A 19,407-nucleotide genomic window follows, 5' to 3' on the forward strand; every position below is an offset into this window, starting at 1 on the left:
TTTCGATTGCGTGTATGATTAAACGGTATTATGAGTTGGTGAAGGTATTAATCCTTAAAAAAACGCGAACTCAAACTTTCGTTAGCGTTTTTAAAAAAGTTCCACCGAGTTCCTCTCTAAAATATACATCAAAAGTTTGCTTGAAGTGTCCTCTACAAAATATATAAAAATTAGCTGCAACTTCCTGCAACTCTGAGAGATTTTTTATTTTTCGTATGTCAATGCCGATCGCTCGTGAAGCGGCAGATATTTGAAAAGTCGTTTAACTGCAATGCAAGCAAAAGAACATCATGTTTATTTCGATATTGTCTTTACCAAAAGACACAGTTGAGCATGTTTATGAAAATTTGCACAAGTTTTCTGCTGTATATTGACCGAAATTGAACTCGAAATGCAATAGAATAAAAAAGTATTTTATGAAAAAGCATGAAATTTTGTTGGAGTCACCGCTTGCTCCTCCTCGATTCGGTGAGAATAATAATTATGAATACAACCACATTTCTTCTCGTGAGCGTCCTCAGAAACTTCTTGACAGCTGCTCAACCAGAATTAAAAAACGGCGAGTTGCAGAGCTCGTTGAAAATAAATCCCCAAAAGAATTAGTATTTGCTGCTACCGTTTCGAACAACTATTCCAATTCGTCTAAAGATGACCCAAAACTTGACTTGATAATATAATATGCATCATGAAGAATTTTAAATTGTTTGTTACTCTGGTAATTAAATATACAAAAAATAATAAAAATTATACGTAAAAGAATACCTAAAAATATCTTTTTTTTGTTATAATTGCGCATAAGTCACTTTTGCAATTATGTAAAAGTAAGTAAAACATAGAAACCACAGTTTTCGTTACAATGTACAACTTTTACAAAGAGATTAACGGGTTACTGATATAGGATGAGTGCGTTGGCGTTTGGGACAGTTTTGTGATTTAGTGTATCACATAAGACTTTTATGCATTTAGTAGCTCTGAAGGTAACGAACAACTTTCCTTGTTACATCAACATGTTTTATCGACAAAATCGTGTAGTTTTGATTTTTGTCCCATCTTACCATACATTCAACGCACTGTGCGACACGCCAAACCTTAGCGTACAAAATGGTCTTCCAATGGGGCCACAAAAGGTCTCACTTAGGGCGTTATTCCGCCAAAACTTCGAAACTGGATCTTCAACGCGCAACTACACTCCTTCGGGTTATAATCAAAAATTCTCCCGCATATTTGCTATCCTTTTTATTTACAATCTGTCCGCTTTCCATCGTAGACCCTCCCTGCCGCGTAGCGCACCACCCCGTTGTTTGTACCCGACGACTCGAAGCTTTTATAATCTTATCGTTTAGTTTGGTGCCAGGGTTTAATTTATCATTATTTGATTTTTTTACAACAATTTATTGATTTTACCTAATCTACGACTTGTTTTCTCTTAAATTTAAATTTTATGTACATGCAAAATACAACAAAATAGTTTAAATAAATAATTAATATAAATAAACAATAGAAATAATTTATATACAAAAACTAAGCAAAATGACACCAAACGAGGCTGTTAAACAAAAATTAAACAAAACTCGAACATAACAATGGAGTATGCATATTAGGGTGGGGAAAAATGATCGATTTTCCAGAACCAAGTTTTTTTGGTTCCTTTTGGGGTGCCAAACAACCCTAAACTTACTTGAAGTCGATTGGTTTTGTCTCCGCTTGGCGCATTGCATTTCAAATTTGTATGAAAATTCATATGGGAAAACCTACTTTTTTGCATTTACCTTTCTCAAGAGCTCAATAATGGTCTAATAATGCACTACATTATGTTAAAGTATAGTATTTTAGATGCCTAACAACTTTGCAGAAGATACTGAAGAGCTAGAATGTCCCTGAGAAGAGCTATAGCTGTTCAAAGTTGAGTATGTCGACTTAAATGCAGAAAATCTTGTTTTCTGCCAACATTACCAATGTACCGGCGCCAGTAGGATTCCCATCAGAAGTAACCTGTCGAAACGAGTTTATACACTCAGCTGGACCAAGCAAACAAATTTAGGTCATTATTATAGGCGTAAATAGAATCTACAACGTGTTTCACAGGTTACTTCTAATGGTCTACGAAAATCTGACTGACGCCGGTACACTGGCAGTGTTGGCAGAAAACATGATTTGCAACATAAATTTCAACATACTCAACTTTGAACTTTCTAGTATTTTTTTGGCACACCCTAGCTCTTTAGTGTCTCCGACCAAGTTGTTAGGCATCAAAAAACTTACCATTTGAAGTCATGAAACCTATGGTTTGATCCGCTTTGAGCTCTTTAGAATGGAAAATGCAAAAAAGTTGGTTTTTCCATACATATCTTCATATAAATTTGAAATGCAATGCGCCAAGCGGCGGCAAAACCAATTGGCTTCCAATAAATTCAGGATTGTTTTGGGCCCCAAATAGAACCAAACAAAACTTGGTTCTGGCTTTCTGCTATCAAGTTTTGTTTTTTCCATATAACGATTCCCCACCCTAATGCATATGCAAAATTTTTGCTTAGACATTTACTGACAATTATTTATACGTGCAAACAAACAACAGGCATCGTCAAACACAAATGGTGGACCTGGCACTGCAGTTTGCTAACCCGAAAATAAATACATTATAAATAGGAGTAAAGATCAAGCTGGCTCAGCGACCAAAAGATTTTATTGTGACCGTCAAAGAGTTTGGTCACAGGGTGCCTCAAAGTATTCAAAGTTTTGATGTTTTGACCCTCGAAAATTAACATCTCTAATAAAAATCTAGTTCGAAATGCGTGAAATGATTCACCAAACCACATTTTAATCAGTTTAATGTTATTAGGCATCTTAGACATAATTTTCTATTAGGAATGTCAATTTTCGAGGGTCAAAAGCAAAACACTGAAATTTGAAGCGTATTGAGGCAACCCCAAAACATGTCTTATTAGGCTGAAATTTTGCACCGGTGATTATTTTGGGCAAATGATCAAAATATACATGGTCAGTTCTTTAAATTCATGTTTTTCCGTATATCGCATTGCCACCCTACTGGCCACGTTCGGGGATTTTCTTTCTAACGTATTCTCTGACTTATTGTCTTACTCACGTACAGCGCAGCTTCAGGCACTTGCGTGGGATCTCCTGCAACTGCTTCTTCGTGTTTTTCGGTTTGGTTGCTCGCTGGTTACAACTCACGCTCTCCGTCTTTAGGATTCTGACCACGGTGCCCAGCGACGTGTCAAACTCTTCGACCAGTTTCTTGTTGCTGGCGAAAATCTTGTTTTTGGCGGCAGCTTTCAATTTCATCCGTTTGACGGCTATATACCGCTTCGTCTGCCTGTTTTTTTTTTTGGAGGCCTTTGGCCAACAATCGTAGAACCGTTATAAATCGTGGCTTTATTCTGTGACTTTCATTGTTTGTTTACGAAAGCATACTGAACACAAACACAAACAGCAGTTTGTCTCTCTCTAGCACGTGTGACGCAAAACGTGACATAAATTTCCCGCTACCTATGACTCACCTGTTATCCTGAAAGATGACCAATCTGTAGCCATTCAAATTTCTTTGAAATATGCCCAATTTTGTAGAAAGTTCTTTCTAGAAACATGTTATTTGTTACGGAAATGTTTTTTCCATTTAGTTAATTTTTGAAGTAGAATACTTCTCTCAGGAAGTTCGGCTACATAGGGATGTGAAATGAAAATCTAAAACCGAAAACAGTGAAAAATATGTCCAATTTCAAATGCTAATAAATCGGTTAGTATTCGATGGATTTCCTTCGTTCTTGCAGCAATAGATTGGAAAATCTTCTAAGATTCTTCCCAAAATAAGATAATTGTAATTTTATTATTCACACTATTGTACTATTGAAAATAGTCAAGCCTTGTCAAAACGAAAAATTCGACCTCTGATTGGTCGTTATATGCTTGCTTCCCAAGCACGGTCGACAGGATCATATACCTTGCAATTGAAAACATGCTATTTGGCCTATATAAGAGCCTGTTTCAGCCGGAGCCGCTCATAATAGTTCTAGACAGCGACAACAGCAGTCGTCCTTCCTTAGCAGCAGCACTAGCTCTGTGGTTGGTCACCACGTCTCAGGAGCAGCACGGTTTTTCTCAGCGCCAGACAGCCATTATTCCCCCCGTGTTGGGGCAGCATAAAGATTGCCATCAGGAAATCCAATTTTGGAAATCAAAATGCCTTTTTGAAGGCAAATAAACAAGTCATTGAAAGTTAATAATTTTTGTCAACGCAAGCAAGTATTCTGTGTTGCATCCTAGCAATTTAAATTTGTCGCACCCGTCTTATTTACTGAATGTGAAATAGCTTCCACAGTGCATGTTGTCCGTGTATCTTAATTCCCCCAATGTTAGGGCAGCTCAAAGGTTGTAATTAGCAACCGATTTTGAACAGCAAAATGCTTTTTTGAAGGCAAATAAAAAAATAATTGAAGGCTAATAATTTTCTGGCATCAACACAAGCAGACTTTCTGTGCGGGATGCAATCAAATTCTGTTGTAGTTGTCTAATTTTTACTTTATTTAGAAAACTCCCCACTGTAGGGGCAGCGCAAACGCTGCGATCAGCATAACCGACATTGAATAATAAATTGCCCTGTTACAACGCATTCACAAAAGCAGTTAGTTCGACTTTGCAGAGCTAATGTGAAGTCGATTCAATCAATCAGCATTAACAGATTTTTGTCGTCTCCCAGCTGCCAAGTTGCAACATGATGCAACACGCAACAGCGAGCAAACGAAATCGCTTGATGTTACAAACCGCAATAAGATACGGGTTAAAACCCTTGCGTGTGTGAGAGCACCATCGATGTTTATTCGCTGGATACACTATCTACTGTCTACTGAACGCAATAATCTGCTTACATGCGACACGGGGAAGGGAACATTTTCTTCAACGAAGCTGCGCAACACGACACAAAACATGTTATTTTGTTGCTTCAATGAGAGTGCTATCGGTCCGGCTCGACAAGAAATCATTTTTGTGCATCCGTGCTACGAAACTGAGGAAAAACTTTAGAAACTGAAAAAAGAGGTGGAGCTTATCAAATGATCGCTCTGAACCAGAATGAAGTCACACATATTTTTCAAGTTATATCATTCCACCACGTACGTAAAATAATTCATTCCTATTTTCATCCCTATATAAGAGCCTGTTTTAGTCGAAGCCGCTCATAGTAGTTCTGAACAGCGACGACAGCAGTCCTCCCTTAGCAGCAGCGGGAGCGAGCAGTGGGTACCATCGATAGCGGATAGCGGCCACAACTGTGGCATGGCTGCAAATAAGCGTAGCAGTTTCAGCGGATCTCACCATCGATAGCAGCAGGGCCAGCAGATGCAGGTACAGCGGATACCAATGGCGGCCACAACTGTGGCATGGCTACGGATAGCGTTGCAGTTGCTCAGCAGTTGGGCCAGCGTATAGCGGCCACAACTGTGGCATGGCTATGCATAGCGTAGCTGTTGCAGCGGGTATATCAGCATCGATAGTAGCAGGGTCAGCTGATGCAACGACACTCCCATCACTAAAATGCTGTTTCAGTGTGGTAGCGGGAAGCATCAGCAGCAGGCTTGCATGGAGTGAATACATCAGCCAGCAACTTTCTCTAAGGCCTCTGCCATAGTAGACGCGAAAAGCGGCGCGAACCGATTCGCTCGGCCGTAGGTTTATGTACAGCTCTACTAATGGCTGTACATTAACCAACAGCTGAGCGAATCGGTTCGCGTCGCTTTTCGCGTCTATTATAGCAGAGGCCTAATGGAAAATTAGTATCAGTTTGTTCAGAAGAATATTATTGTCGGTTATATTACAGAGATGCGATTGCGTAAATCCGATTTTGAATTGAACAATTGTTCTATTGAGAACAAATAACACACTTATTTGAAGAGTTAATAGCTTTTGGTACCAATAGCAGGCAGTATAGTGACAGCCTCAGCGGTAGATGCAGATGCAGCCGGTACTTCCCTGAGGCCGATGTAAAGGTAAATGGGAGCAGCACGGTGAAACAGTTCGGGTTATGCTTAGACGCGCGTCATTTTTCGTTGTTGATATTCCCCACATGAAACGACGCGCTTTCGTATGATAGCGGTGGTATTTGCGGTAGATGCATTTGCCAACACTTCCTCCAGTAAAGCCGTGTCTAGTTTTCAATGTGAAAACACCTTTCTCATTGTGTTGACCGTGCGCCTTAGTCCTCACTATCAAGGTAACACAGAGATGTAAGATAAACACTACATCCTATGATAAATTGAACAACTGTTCTTATAAGGAATTAATGAATAGTAAATTGGGAATGCATCATTTGGCCTATATAAGAGCTTCATCAGATAATAAACAAACATTTCAACGGATATTAAATTGAACAACTGAAATTTGAAGAACACAAATGATTATTTGAAGAGTTAATATTTTCTCGTTTTGCGCTATAATCCAAAGTTAATTATCTTCATCTACATGCATACTCTGATTATTATTACGTGTTTGCGTCGCTTAGTGTTTGGCTACGGTCATGCAGAACGCAAATAACGGCGCGATGCGATTCGGCAAGACGAAATCTGTTGAAATGTATAGCTCTACTTCGCCTTAAAAAGAGCTGTACATTTCACCACGGTAAGGCGAATCGCATCGCGCCGGCATTCGCGTTCTGCATAACCGTAGCCTTTGTTCCGTTCCTGTTTAATGATGTCGTATTAAATGTGCATATTACGATTCGGCAGCACTTCAACTTCTCATTTGCACAAAATTTAAAAATATTCAATGAACTTCATTCAAAATATCAGACAAAAAGAAATTACAATACTGCCAATGAACGGTCAACGTTTATTTACTAGGAAAAATGACTGACACGCAAGCAGCCAGGTTATCTTTCTTGTAAAAGTATTCTACTTCAAGTTTGCGGTCGTGGCTTTGCATACAACCTTCTTGTGATTTTTTATTAAATTTTTCAAATTTTCGTCATTTTAAGTTTATTTTAGGTGAGTTTCTAGGTATTTGTCGTTAAGGAAATCGTGACGACCCAAGTCACCATCTAGGATTTCAAAATGGCATGTGGAGTCCATTTCTGGCATCTGGGCATTATCCTGATTTCAGAAATACCGATATTCGGTGGCATTAGGCCATTTTTCAAAAACCAGAAGTTTCAATCTTGGATTCAAACATAGCGTCTGTAGTCGATATTTGGCTGCTGTACATCATCCCGATCATTTTAGACTGTTTTAGGTTGAAATATCTATTTCACTTGCATGGGGCCATCAATAAAACATTTTTTACCCTCAAAAACTGCCGCATGTCAAATTTAGTACCATTTGCTACTTCAGTTCTCGAGCTATGCAGCAATTAGTGTTTGATTTGTATAGAAGCCTTCCTTTCTAGAAAAGAGAGTCCCTAAAACTTCCACTTGCCAAATTTGGCTCTATTTGCTTGATTGGTTCTCGTTTATGCAGATCGTTTTGAACCGTATGTCTGGACCTCTCCCTTCCAGAGGAGAGAGGGGTGTCGAACCACCATTTAAAAAATTATTACCCTTAAAAACATCCGCATGCTAGATTTAGTTTTATTTGCTTCACTAGTTCTTGAGTTATGCAGGAATTTGTGTTTCATTTGTATGGGCTCCACCCTTCCAGTGGAGAGTAAAGTATCAAACTGCCACAGAATAATTGTTGCTTCTGAAGACATCCACACACCAAATTTGTTTCCATTTGTTTGATTTATTCTAGAGTATAGCAGGAATTTGTATTTCATTTGTACGGCCCCTTCCCTTCCAGAGTGGTGCTAATTCATCACATAAATATTTCTTCCTCCCAAAAGCTCCGCATGTTAAATTTGGTTTCAGTTTCTAGCTTAGTTCTGAGTTGTGCGGAAATTTGTGTTTCATTTGTATGAGACCCCTGCCTTCCAGAGGAGAAGGGAATCTTTCCTGGCCTCAAATTTACAAATTTTCACGTCGATCGGTCAGTAGTTTTCAAGTTTATATGGATCAGACAGACAGACCAACAGACAGGACTGCATTTTTATATGTTGAGACAAGCCGACCCGGCGACCTTTGTCCCGCCCATTTTCGTGTTTAATTGAATAACTTTAAACATGCCAAATCGATTGATTCCTTGCAATTTGTTTACTGTCTGAAAATGCACGACGAATCGGCCATGGGCTATGATCAAAGTCGAACGACGGATGTTGTCATCCTCACTTTTTGGCATCTGTCTGTCTGTCTATTCTGGAAGGAAAGGGGCTTTCGTGCGAATAAGACAGATATTTCGACGATTTTTCTGCAAAACAGCCTATAACAATCGAAATAATGCACAGTACAGATGCCATTTTTAAATCTAAGATGGAAACTTCTGGTTTCTGTAAAACATCCAAATACCCCATTATGAGTATCTCCGGAACCACAATAAGGCCCCGAGGCCAGAAATTGACTCCGCATGCCATTTTTAAATTCCAGAAGACAATTTCCGATTTCTGGAAAATAGTTGAAAGTGACCAAATACGACCCAATGTAAGTGTTTTCGTAATCGTAATGATGAACATGTCAAAAATCTTCCCCGGATGCCATTTTAAAATCCTAGATGGCGACCTCCAGTTCCTAGAAAGCGATCCAATGTATATTCCCGGATTCAGGGTGATGCCCATTGACTGGAAACTTTAGACGCCATTTTGAATTAAAAACACAAAGATTGCAACTTGCGGCTTTTAATAATTAATTTTATATGGTCAAATACAGTGGCGTAGCGTGACCGGGTGACACCCGGGGCGGAAAATTTGGGTGTCACCCTTTTCCGCCCCGGGTGTCACCCCACCAGGTTGCAAAGAAAACATTTGGTATAAAAAATTGTGAGAGTTAGCACGTTCGTTTTCAATTGCACTGAATCTACCCATTTTTGAAAAAAAGTTTGAGATTATACTCTTAGGAGTATATATATAATTTTCGAGGGTTTCACCACGACCTCCACCTAATTGATAGTTAATCTCACGGATATCACCCTTTTGATGGTGACACGTATGAAAATTTTCCTCATGGGTGTCACCCCTAGAGGGTGACACTTGGAGCGAACCGCCCCTGCCGCCCCCACCACGCTACGCCAGTGGTCAAATACTACCCAATGTTGGTATTCCCTACACCCTGAGGCCGAGATCGATCCCATACTGTTTCAAAATTCAAGAAAGCGACTTGCGGTTGATCAACAACTGCATCGAATGGTCAAAAACCATGTACAGGTAAACCTAGATTTTACGGACATTCTCAAATTTGCAATGTGCGTAAAATCGAATTTTGCGTAAAATCGAAGCAAGTTTTTTAATATATTTTATAAGGGGAGTTTCTTTCGGCTTCGCAGTCTTTAAAATGTGAAAAGAAAACGATATTTTTCTCTTACACCGACGTTCGAATAATATATATTCTTTATCAAGGCTCTACAAGTAAATTAAGATCAAAACGATTTTTAGAAACATATACATAAATTATGCACATAACATCATTACCGAGAGGACCATTTTTCTGTGAAGTGCTTCTTCGGCTAGAGCATTAATTGTCGAAACAGAAAGTAATCATCCTAACAGAACATCCAAAAATACATTAAATTAGCCAAACATGATATCAAATACAATTCATGCTTCTTACATAATGCAAATTAAAAAAAAACAAATTAAAAACTGTACACTTTAACGAAGCGGAACTCGTAGCACTCTCAATCATACTAAACCATTTTTTCCGTAACCAGCAACCTTGCATGCAAACTCTATTGCGCACAAGTTATGCTGTGTGACACTCGGTGGAAGCTGTCAGCGACCGTTGACGTTTGCTGTTGTTTATTTCTGTACTCCGCTTGACGTGTTGCATGATTGCTGTATATGTTGTGCTTAAGCCTTCAACATCACTGCGTTTGTTTACCGTATGATCGTTCGTGATAATGTGGCACATTTCCAACACGTTCAACGCTGTTTTTCGCCTATTTTCATCCAGGATACACACCTCATTCAACTTGAATGAATGGTTCTCGTCGATGCTGTGTTGGAGTAAAGCAGTTTTTTCCTTCAGGTGATGTATTTTGGCAATAGTAGATGGGCTGGTGGCATGTTCGTTTGACTTGAGCTCATCCAGTTTTTTAATGTTTGACCGGTGGTTGCTGATTCTTGTTTTGAGATGCTGTGTAGTGAGTCCAACATAGCACGCATCGCAGTTGGCACAGGGAATTTTGTAAATGACGTTGCTGCGATCTAATGTTTCGTGTTCGTGAACAAATGGTTTATGGTGTGCTCATTACGTGTAGCGAGGGTAATTTCTGGGAAATCTATACGCAGTGATTTCTTTATGCGCGCCGTTAATCTGTCGATGTAGGGCATAGGTTTGTATGTTGTTGGCAATGTTTCTGCTGGGGCAACTTGTACGTTCTTCCTCATTAGTCTGTTCTGCAATCTATTTCGCAGCGATAAAGGATAGTGGTTGACCTTAAGATGTTCGTTTATGATGTCGTTGATCGCTTTTGGGGGGAGGTTTGTGCTTAGTTTTCGTACTCTCATGATAAAGTTGGCAACCACATTCATTTTCATATGCAACGGGTGACAAGAGAAAAAGTCCAGGAATCTACCCGAGGCCATGGGTTTGGAATACCATTCCGTTTTGATGGACTGGTCTGCTTTGCGGACTAGCACCATGTCGAGATATGGAATTCTACCTTCCTCTTCTCTTTCACACGTAAACTGAAGGTTGCTGTCATAGCTATTAAAAACATCTAGAACTTCTTCAACTTTGTCTGCGGGCACAGCCAGGATTAAGTCATCTACATATTTTTTCAAAAGTGGGAGCGGGAAATTCAACCGCTCTACCACTTCTTCAAGCAATAATTCCATAACTAAATCAGCTGCAGTTGGCGAGAAGGGATTCCCCATGGCGGTTCCAGAGATCTGTTTGAAGTACTGTCCACGAAATGAGAAGTAGCTACATTCCATGCAGAAATTTACAATTTCAATGAAAAAATCAAGGTTGATTTTCGTGTGTCGTTTGATTCTATCCCATTTGGTTATTATTGTGTGTATTACTAGACTCCTGGGTATGCAAGTGAATAGAGATACCACATCCAACGAAATAAGAATGTAGCTTGGTGGCAGTCGTACCGTATTAATGTACTCGCAGAAACTGAAAGAGTCTGTTACATTATACTCACACTCAATCGATGCTCGCACGATGCGTCCAATATATTTAGACAGCATGTATGATGGTCCTCCGATGTTGGGTACGACTGGCCGGAGCGGTAGGTCCTGCTTATGTGCTTTCGGTAGTCCATATTTTCTTGGGCAATGCGATGACAAGGTGCGTAGCTGATAGGCTGTTGTTGAATCAATCAACTCTAAGTTTAGCAGTCGATTTACCAAATCGTTGTTTTGCTTCTGAAAACCTGATGTAGGGTTGGTTTTAGTGGGCTTGTATGTGTTCTCATCAGACAGTAGGTGTAGCATTTTTGAGTTGTAATCATTCTCGTACATTATAACGGTTTGTTTTCCCTTGTCAGACTGAACAATAATCGTGTCTGGGTTATCTTTGACGAAGCGCTTTGTTATTTTGCAGGCATGTTGTAAGAATGCGTTCAGAGGATCGTATGATGCTGAATCAAACGTGTGCAGATAGTTCTGAATCATATTGACAATGATGATGATGCAATGTCATCGATTACAATCTCGCACTGATTTATCCGGATATTTTATAACCCAAAATTAATTTCCGTAATCGAAAATTTGCAAAAAAACATTCAATTATTAAATTATTACGTGACGCTCGAAATTGGGGTTGGAAAATTTGACCACACACACAAAGAATTTAAGATCAGAAAAAGAAAGTGACATAGGAGGGGGAGGGTATATGTATGTTTGTGTTTTTATGTGTGTATATAGGCGTGTGTATGTGTGTATGTACAGTCAGGTTTTTCTTTACGCGGGGGATTATTTTTCCCCTTGTAGGAGCTTATGACTACTGCTACCATTAGTTAGATATATTGGATATATTGTGGTGTACCCCGCGTTAATATATATGCGCTGTCAGTTCGTTCCATCACTATGGGTATCAGTGACGGTCGCCCTAGCACTTTGCATTTCCCCCCAAGAAGGAATGCCCTCTACGCGGGGGATACGTACCTCGTAAAAAAACCGCGTAAAAAAACGCGTTAATTCAAAAATTCGCGTAAAAAAACGCGTTAATTCGAAAATCCGCGTAAAAAAAAACGCGGTTTCTAAAAAATCCGCGTAAAGTAGTCCAGCAAGAAGGGCTTTAGAAAAAACCTGAGACGCTCTAGAACCAGTATTTAAAGTTGTCCTCTTTGATGGTCATTCCGGATCTTTCGGTGGGCGGAGAGTATTTTTTGGACTAAGTCTTTTACTAGATAAACACTTAAACGTTTCTGGTTCCAAACCCACGTTAATTCGGGAATTCGCGAATTTTTTTTTTAATTAGCGTGGTATCGCGTAAAAAAACACGTTAATTCAAAAATCCGCGTAAAAAAACCGCGTTCATTCAAAAATCCGCGTGTTAAAAAACCGCGTAAAAAAACCTGACTGTATGTGTGTGGACGTGCACGTGTACGTATGTGTGGGTATATGCCTATGTGTATATTTGTGTAAGTGGTTACGTGTGTCTATGTGACCGACACATTCTTTTTGCCCACATACTAACGCCGACCTCCGTTGAAAACAGCTTATGTATCTTGCAACATTAGACGTTATATGTAAAAGTGTAAGTAAATTACTCCAAAAAAGGTTATGTGCGTACGACATCAAATAATGTACACGTTAGCCACGTATACAAATTTTAAAAGTTTGCTTTTTCGAGATGTTGTTGTTACTGACTCCCGAAGGTTTTCGACAGATTCATTAGTCTATAAGGACTTGTGAACGATGTCTAATATATATAACCATGCATTATGCATAATTTAACCAAGAACATTTGAATTTAAAATGTTCTTGAGAAAAGTGTGCGTAAAATCGAGGTATACCTGCAGTATGAATATTGCTGTAATCGGAATGACTTTCGGTTTCCGGAAAGCAGCCTAAAACGATCGAAGGCAACCCAATACAGTACAGTAGCTTTTACTGCTCGCTGGGTAAAGAGCACTTCCCAGCAGGCTGGTCAGATCTACGGATTTCTTCGTAAATCTACGGATTCGTTCCACTTCTACGGATATACGGAACCGTATATAAAATCTACGGACTTTGGGAAATAGTTACGGAAATTTATGAACTTTTCAAAATATCTACGAAAATCTATGGATATTTTTTCAGTTTGCTAACCTCGGATGAATGTATTTATGAAATTTAAAGCAAATTCTCGCGCGATTTGATCGCATTCAAAAAATGTAGTTGCTAGTGACAGTAAAATTGTGTAGGTACCTCCATCGTTTGATCATTTACGCCAAGTGGAGACAAAAGCAATCGACTTCCGGTAAGCTTAGGATTGTTTAGAGCCTCAATTGAAACGAAAAAAAAGTTTTTCTCTGAAAAACCGCAAACGGACAGAAAATACCCATCAAGGTAATGGTAATGGGTATTTCAGAGTAGGGATCATATCCAGATGCCACCGAATTGTATCCAGTGTTTTTTTTTTTTTTTTTTTTATAAGTGAATACAAGTCGTTGCAAGAAACATAAATAATCTCAGCGTCTAACATTCAAAGAAAATTTAAATACTTTTAAATACTCACTATATTTGCACCTAGGACACGCAAAATATATCTTTAAATATACCTTAATCAATAACTAAAATACCCGAACACATCATATTACCCTAAACATTTAATAAAATCACATATTTTGTTTTAAACTAGAGTTATGCTGGTTTGATCACACGCGTGTTTTTCATGTTCACGGTTGGCTATATTTTTTAATTGAAAATTTCACAAGAATATTACACTAAGGTTCTGATAGATGTTGTTCTACTGGCGATGCGGTTAGGAAACAAACAGGTCCAGCATTATTGTGGTTGGGCAACATAACCAGAAATCCACATCACCTAGGATGCAGAAAATTAATTGCATCCGTTGCCAACCGATGGAACAACCAGATGCAGGCAACCAACTGAGCACGGAATGCATGGTTATCCTTAGAAGAAAACAGGAACTGGAAAATTTTTCGAGATGATAATTGGCCTCATATTTAAACCTATTTAAAAAAAAAATTGGCTTAGAGAAGTTATCGTTACTACCCAGCTACTGTTATCAGGGTTATAGACAACACGTTACATTACTCAACAGTTGAATAAGCTACTGTATCTAACTGACGGTGTATCGAAATTTGTTTCGCAACCAAATTGATCGAATTATCAACCCAGAGCAGAGCTTATAGAATTACAATGAAATAGCTGCTGGTTATAGTCTAGAGTAACGAGAGTGATAAAAGCCAGCTTTCGCAAAATGTTCTGCCTTCGCTGTCCTTCGTCAGTCTGTAATCATCTGTTGAGTTTTGATGTCCTCGTAGTTACATGACATCCACCCGTTCATAGTATGTGTGTCCATGGGGGTGGGTTCATGCGTGAGAGAATGAAAACCGTTCTCCTAAGCTTTGATGTTCCATTGCATTGCGGCATTGTACCTCGGAAAAGCGTAACCATCATGCTGTTACTGTGCCAATGGCATACCGGATAGGTCCAGATAATCCCCTAACTGTTCAGCAGCAGTCGGTGCAACAAAATGCGGGCCTGTCATCAGGCACAGAAAGAAGAATGACCCGCAGTGGTGCACAAACTATCACAACTATTAATTAGGAATATATATCAGCCAAACCAAGGCCCCTTTGGTTAGACATGAGTGAAATATCAAATGTCTAGCATTTCGAAGCTGAACTTTTTTGATAGCGACTGGCACATCAGCAAGATATCGCTCCTCACAACATCGTACCAATACCGAAGTGATTCCAGGAAGGAAATCACGAAAAAGTCTTATATTTTGCAAGCAATAAGAAACCGCCAGTTTCTTCGAAATGCTTGGAGCATGGCGGCTTTCTGAACCTCGACTTTCAATTAGACCTGCTCAGCAGCACCGTAGAAAAGTTTGATACATTTTTAAAATCATGCTTTAGGCAGCTTTGCCCGTTCTGGGGACGAGTAAAAAGGAATCAGTAATTCAGCCTATGAATTTTTAAACAGGTCAGAACAATAATGAATTTATCAGGGTTATTCTGTGCTCTAAATTTAGCTCGACCTGTCGCTGGTGGAGTTAAGAAAAAGTACCAGCCACGGAAAAGGTTCGTTGTTGCTTCATAATATTTTACTCTGTATTCGAGTGTTTGATGTCATGTAATACTTTTGCGCTACTCGGTTTGCCCGAGGATTCGCGCATCAGGACAGAAATTGGGAAAATAGATGATGATGTTTAATTGAATGGATTTCTAAAAAAATATCTTGTCTGTTGTACTCATCAGTTGTAGCTGAATGGAATCGCTGCCGAAGCGCATTTAGTATCAGAACGTGATAAGACAATATATACATATACATATGATGGGTGTAAATGACTAATGAAACCAGAGTAACGCTATTCAGTTCATTTTTTGTTGTTTAAAAAAATTCTCTTCACTCCCGTGAATTCACCATTACTGGTAAAATTTTCGGGTACGTCTGATAGTTTCCGTTTCTTCAATAGTCTTCAACACTAAATTTTTCTCCAGAGCAACTAAAGCATCGTAGCGCTCCCGAGCTAAAGTAGCAATCTGTTCTTGCAAAATCGGATGTTGGGATAGTATTTCGTTGAAAACTGACTTATCTGAAAAAAAATTTAGTGAAGTAACACTGACTCGCTACGGAAATATTGTCTAGTCTTACCTAGAACGTACACTTCACTGGTTTCGACTGCAACTATATTGGAATATTTCTGGAAAAGATGATATTTGAACGAGTGTCTTTTATTTTTACCATTGAAGCTTACAATGTCAGGATCATCCAGTACCAGTTGATATTCACCAAAATGTTCACCATCTTCCAGATGAAGTACTTCGCGCCAGGCACTCGTATAGATGGCGACAGTGCCCCGAATGACGAACACCATGTCCGCAAACTTACTGCCCCGAGCAGCATTTACCACAAGGTCATCCTTTAGGAAAATCTGATACCTGAGCGCCGCTAGTAGCTTATGAATCACGCCTGCGCTCAATGTGTCACGAAATAGAGTAACATCGGCTATCAAAGGACCGGCCACGTCCTTCCGGATGGCAAAAAAGAACTGTGCGCCGGTTACTTGGTCAATCATCGCTTTTCGACTGTACAAATCGGCCACTCGGTAGTCGTAATATTGAAACAGTTGCTTTTCCAACGATGCCGGAAGTTGTTCGTGACGAATGTAGTTCTGAAGTTCGTGATGTTGTTCGTGATACTGCCAAACGAAAGTTAGTTTATTAGAAACCATTTTTCTATGAAATATAAATACTAAACCTTAGTGGTGCTCGAGAACATGATTCGTATAAATATAATCAATTCCGCGAGAATGTAGATCTTCAACACATAACCTATAACGATGGCGAGCATGTCCATCACAACGTCCTCGTTGGTCATAAAAAAGTCGATTGAGTGGGTTACCATGCCCAGCAAGTAAACTGTTCGCGCGAGTGTTTCGTAATAGCGATAAACTGTTGAATGGAAAGACTAAAGTTGCCAATAAGCAAATTATAAATTTAGACGATGATACTTGGCTCCTGGTCCCAAAGATCGTCCTTCACGGTCCACGACTGCGGGTCCACCAGCTCCGGATCGGTACCCTGAGCGAACCGAGGCACCAGAAACATCATGCAGGACATCCAGTGGAAGGAGAGCACGATGATGGTGGCGATCGTCGTGAATTTAAACACATTCCGGCGAATGCGAAATCGTTTGAACACGTTGCTGATGTAACGCAGAAAGGTTGGTAGACGAAAAATTTTCATAACCGAAAGCACTTTCCATGAGTCCCAGAAGCACCCGAAGTGGAATTCGCGTTTGCTTAGGCATTCGATAAATGCGTGGTGCAGCGCTTGTTTCGGTACCTAAAAGAATTGAATAGGTTTACGCTTTATCGAATGAGAACGCCTCTTACAATATAGTGCGAAAATAGCGGATCTGGTGCCGAGCTGATTAAATCGATCCAAAACCAAAACCGCAAGTAACGATGAGCTATCTTTCCGGCACTCAATTCAACATATTGGCGGTCTTTTTCGTAGTACCCAGTACGGATGTTGAAACATATGTCGATCAAACAAATGAAATCTGAGGGTGACAAAAAATCAATTGGTAATTTTAATATTTATGTTTAGATACTAACCAACGCACAATACAAGTACGTGAAACCAGGACAGAACGTCATACTCATCAGGATGATAGAGGTAAACGACATCGTACGGCAGAACTATGAATGCTAGGGCAAACGTAACGATCATGATGCTCTCCCAGCAGAAACTTTAAATAAAGGAAAATATTATGATCCACTGATCTAATTTCTGTGAATAGTCATACCGTATATAACTGAACGGATGTATCGTACTCGCGTAGAAGCTTATGTGTCGCGAAATTTCCCGCTTCATAGCGGTATCACTGCGGAAGACTTCTCGGCTTAGAGGACTCGTCTGGTCTAGGTAGCACATCCGCCGCAGGTAACGGGAAAGTCTATGAATTTAATATAGATAGATTACAGGTAATAGAGCTTAAAATATCCTACCTTTTCTGCAGTGTGTCTCCCGGTACAAACGCCTGGTACAGATCGATGTGTTGACAAATTTTGCAATCATGATTAGTAAACACAGCCGGTGGAACCTTTTGGCTTTCCTCGAAATCACTTGAAGCTCTACTACGACCCTCACCGTAATCCTCTCCCGAAGATGACAAATCCGGATGCTTATCGTCAACGGCACTCTTCGAAGAAGGTGCCGTTTCCATCATGTGTGGTATAATGACAAGAATCGGAAGGCTATTTTGTGTTCAAAATTTATCAGGTTACTATGTTTATGGGTAACATTGTAGAATGAAATTGACCGTAAATAAGCGTTTAATAATGTGAATGAAATGGTTTTATTCAGAAAATTATAAATTGTAATAAAACAAATCAATTTGTAAATTGTGAACCCTTTGACTTAAATCCCCAGATAATAACATAATGCTAAGAGCGAACTATGAACAACACTCTGCAACCAAAATGGGTGGATAGAGAGGGTTAGTGCCTGAGAATTGTATAGCTGGCCCCGTCATTGTCTTGCTGTATACAGATTGGCTGCAGAGCCTTTGTCCAATGGATAGAAAGGTCAAGTTTGTCGACAGCGGAAAGTTACTTAAGCTTTTCTTTTTTAGACGCTTTAGGGCCGCTTTTTTTTTCTTTTGTCGACCAGTGTAATAGATGAATAATTAGCGTGGAACAATAACAATTGCGTGTATCTTAGTTAGTTATTATTAAATTCAAGATCTTTTCGTACATAAATGTAGTATTTTTTCAAACTTTTAGGAAGTTTTCGGATAAAATTATTTGTCAAGGTTTCGAAGGAATTCCCGACTTTTACCTGTGCTATGGCTCATTAGGCGGGGTACACCTTCTTCGTCAATCGTTCTGGCTGTTTTATTCGACCAGGTCTTCTGATTGATGTCTTCGACAATTTTTTCTTTTGCCTTGACTCTCCTTTTCATGGTTGCCCAGTATTTCTCAATAGGACGGAACGGGGGGCAGTTGGGTGGGTTTCGTGACAAACTGGACCTCTATTATGCACACCATTCTTGAACGACTTTGCTGTATTAACAGCTTGCCAAATCTGGTCAGAACATCACGGAATGGTCGTATGATCGAATGAACGGCAAAATTCATTTTTAGAGAGACTTTTGTTTTTACATTTCCGACATCATTGTCTTGTTTGTAACGAAAACTTCCGTTTTTCTGCCACTGCTGCAAATGCCGTTGGATGAGGTGAAGAAAGCAGTTGAACTGCAAGACAGCTGGGAAGGACGCCATTCTCGTCGAACTTGTCGAAGTCGGGAGTGGACAGCTGTTTCGTGCAATCTATAGGACACCTGAAAAAATGTTCAATAGCAAGAGATGGCGCTTTTTCAGTGGTAGTAAAATCAAAATTTCTCCGAGTATTTTGCTTATTGACCGAGAATACAGCTATCAAATGTCTTCTATACATTGTATTCTAACTTTCTGGTACTTACTTTCACTAAACGCAATCTATTTTTTATCAAAACTCATGTTTTTCTTATATAACTCCATTGCGTCTTACTACCATTCGCCCATGAGCCCGTGGTATTGATTTAGATAACGGCTCAAAATTAGGGCGAGAACCGTGTGGTTAAAAGCGGATGCGCACAATACTTATTAAGGTGGTTCAAGGTTGCAAAAAGTAAGTTATCTCTTAGAAATCTTTATACAAATTTAGAATGCAATACGATAAGCGGAGTCATCAGTAAGGG

General features: G+C 39.5%; 2 protein-coding genes across 2 annotated transcripts; both read right to left on the minus strand.

Annotated features, from left to right (window-relative positions):
* Nucleotides 1-10,233: 10,233 nt before the first annotated feature.
* LOC129725997 (uncharacterized) lies at nucleotides 10,234-11,652 on the minus strand. Its single transcript, XM_055682504.1, has one exon. It carries the CDS (start codon nucleotides 11,650-11,652, stop codon nucleotides 10,234-10,236), a length of 1,419 nt encoding a protein of 472 aa, XP_055538479.1.
* A 3,626-nt stretch (nucleotides 11,653-15,278) lies between these two features.
* On the minus strand, nucleotides 15,279-17,886 carry LOC129723885 (potassium/sodium hyperpolarization-activated cyclic nucleotide-gated channel 1-like). The gene is made up of 9 exons (XM_055678369.1): nucleotides 17,675-17,886; nucleotides 17,473-17,622; nucleotides 17,282-17,415; nucleotides 17,057-17,226; nucleotides 16,673-17,006; nucleotides 16,420-16,613; nucleotides 15,917-16,360; nucleotides 15,814-15,862; nucleotides 15,279-15,754 (listed from the first exon to the last, which is right to left on the minus strand). Exons 2-9 carry the CDS (start codon nucleotides 17,598-17,600, stop codon nucleotides 15,585-15,587), a joined length of 1,623 nt encoding a protein of 540 aa, XP_055534344.1. The 5' UTR covers nucleotides 17,601-17,622; nucleotides 17,675-17,886; the 3' UTR covers nucleotides 15,279-15,584.
* Nucleotides 17,887-19,407: the final 1,521 nt, after the last annotated feature.

This window comes from Wyeomyia smithii, chromosome 2 (genome assembly GCF_029784165.1).
Source record: "Wyeomyia smithii strain HCP4-BCI-WySm-NY-G18 chromosome 2, ASM2978416v1, whole genome shotgun sequence".
Taxonomy (NCBI): Eukaryota; Metazoa; Arthropoda; class Insecta; order Diptera; family Culicidae; genus Wyeomyia; species Wyeomyia smithii.

Bases quoted from the DNA above. Each gene is read 5' to 3' on its own strand.
- LOC129725997 (XM_055682504.1), bottom strand. From the start codon at position 11,652: ATGATTCAGAACTATCTGCACACGTTTGATTCAGCATCATACGATCCT.
- LOC129723885 (XM_055678369.1), bottom strand. From the start codon at position 17,600: ATGTGCTACCTAGACCAGACGAGTCCTCTAAGCCGAGAAGTCTTCCGC. The intron at 17,007-17,056 runs GTAAGAGGCGTT...CAATTCTTTTAG, and splicing joins CGCTATTTTCGCACTATATT to GTACCGAAACAAGCGCTGCA. The intron at 16,361-16,419 runs GTTTAGTATTTA...TTCGTTTGGCAG, and splicing joins TGTTCTCGAGCACCACTAAG to TATCACGAACAACATCACGA.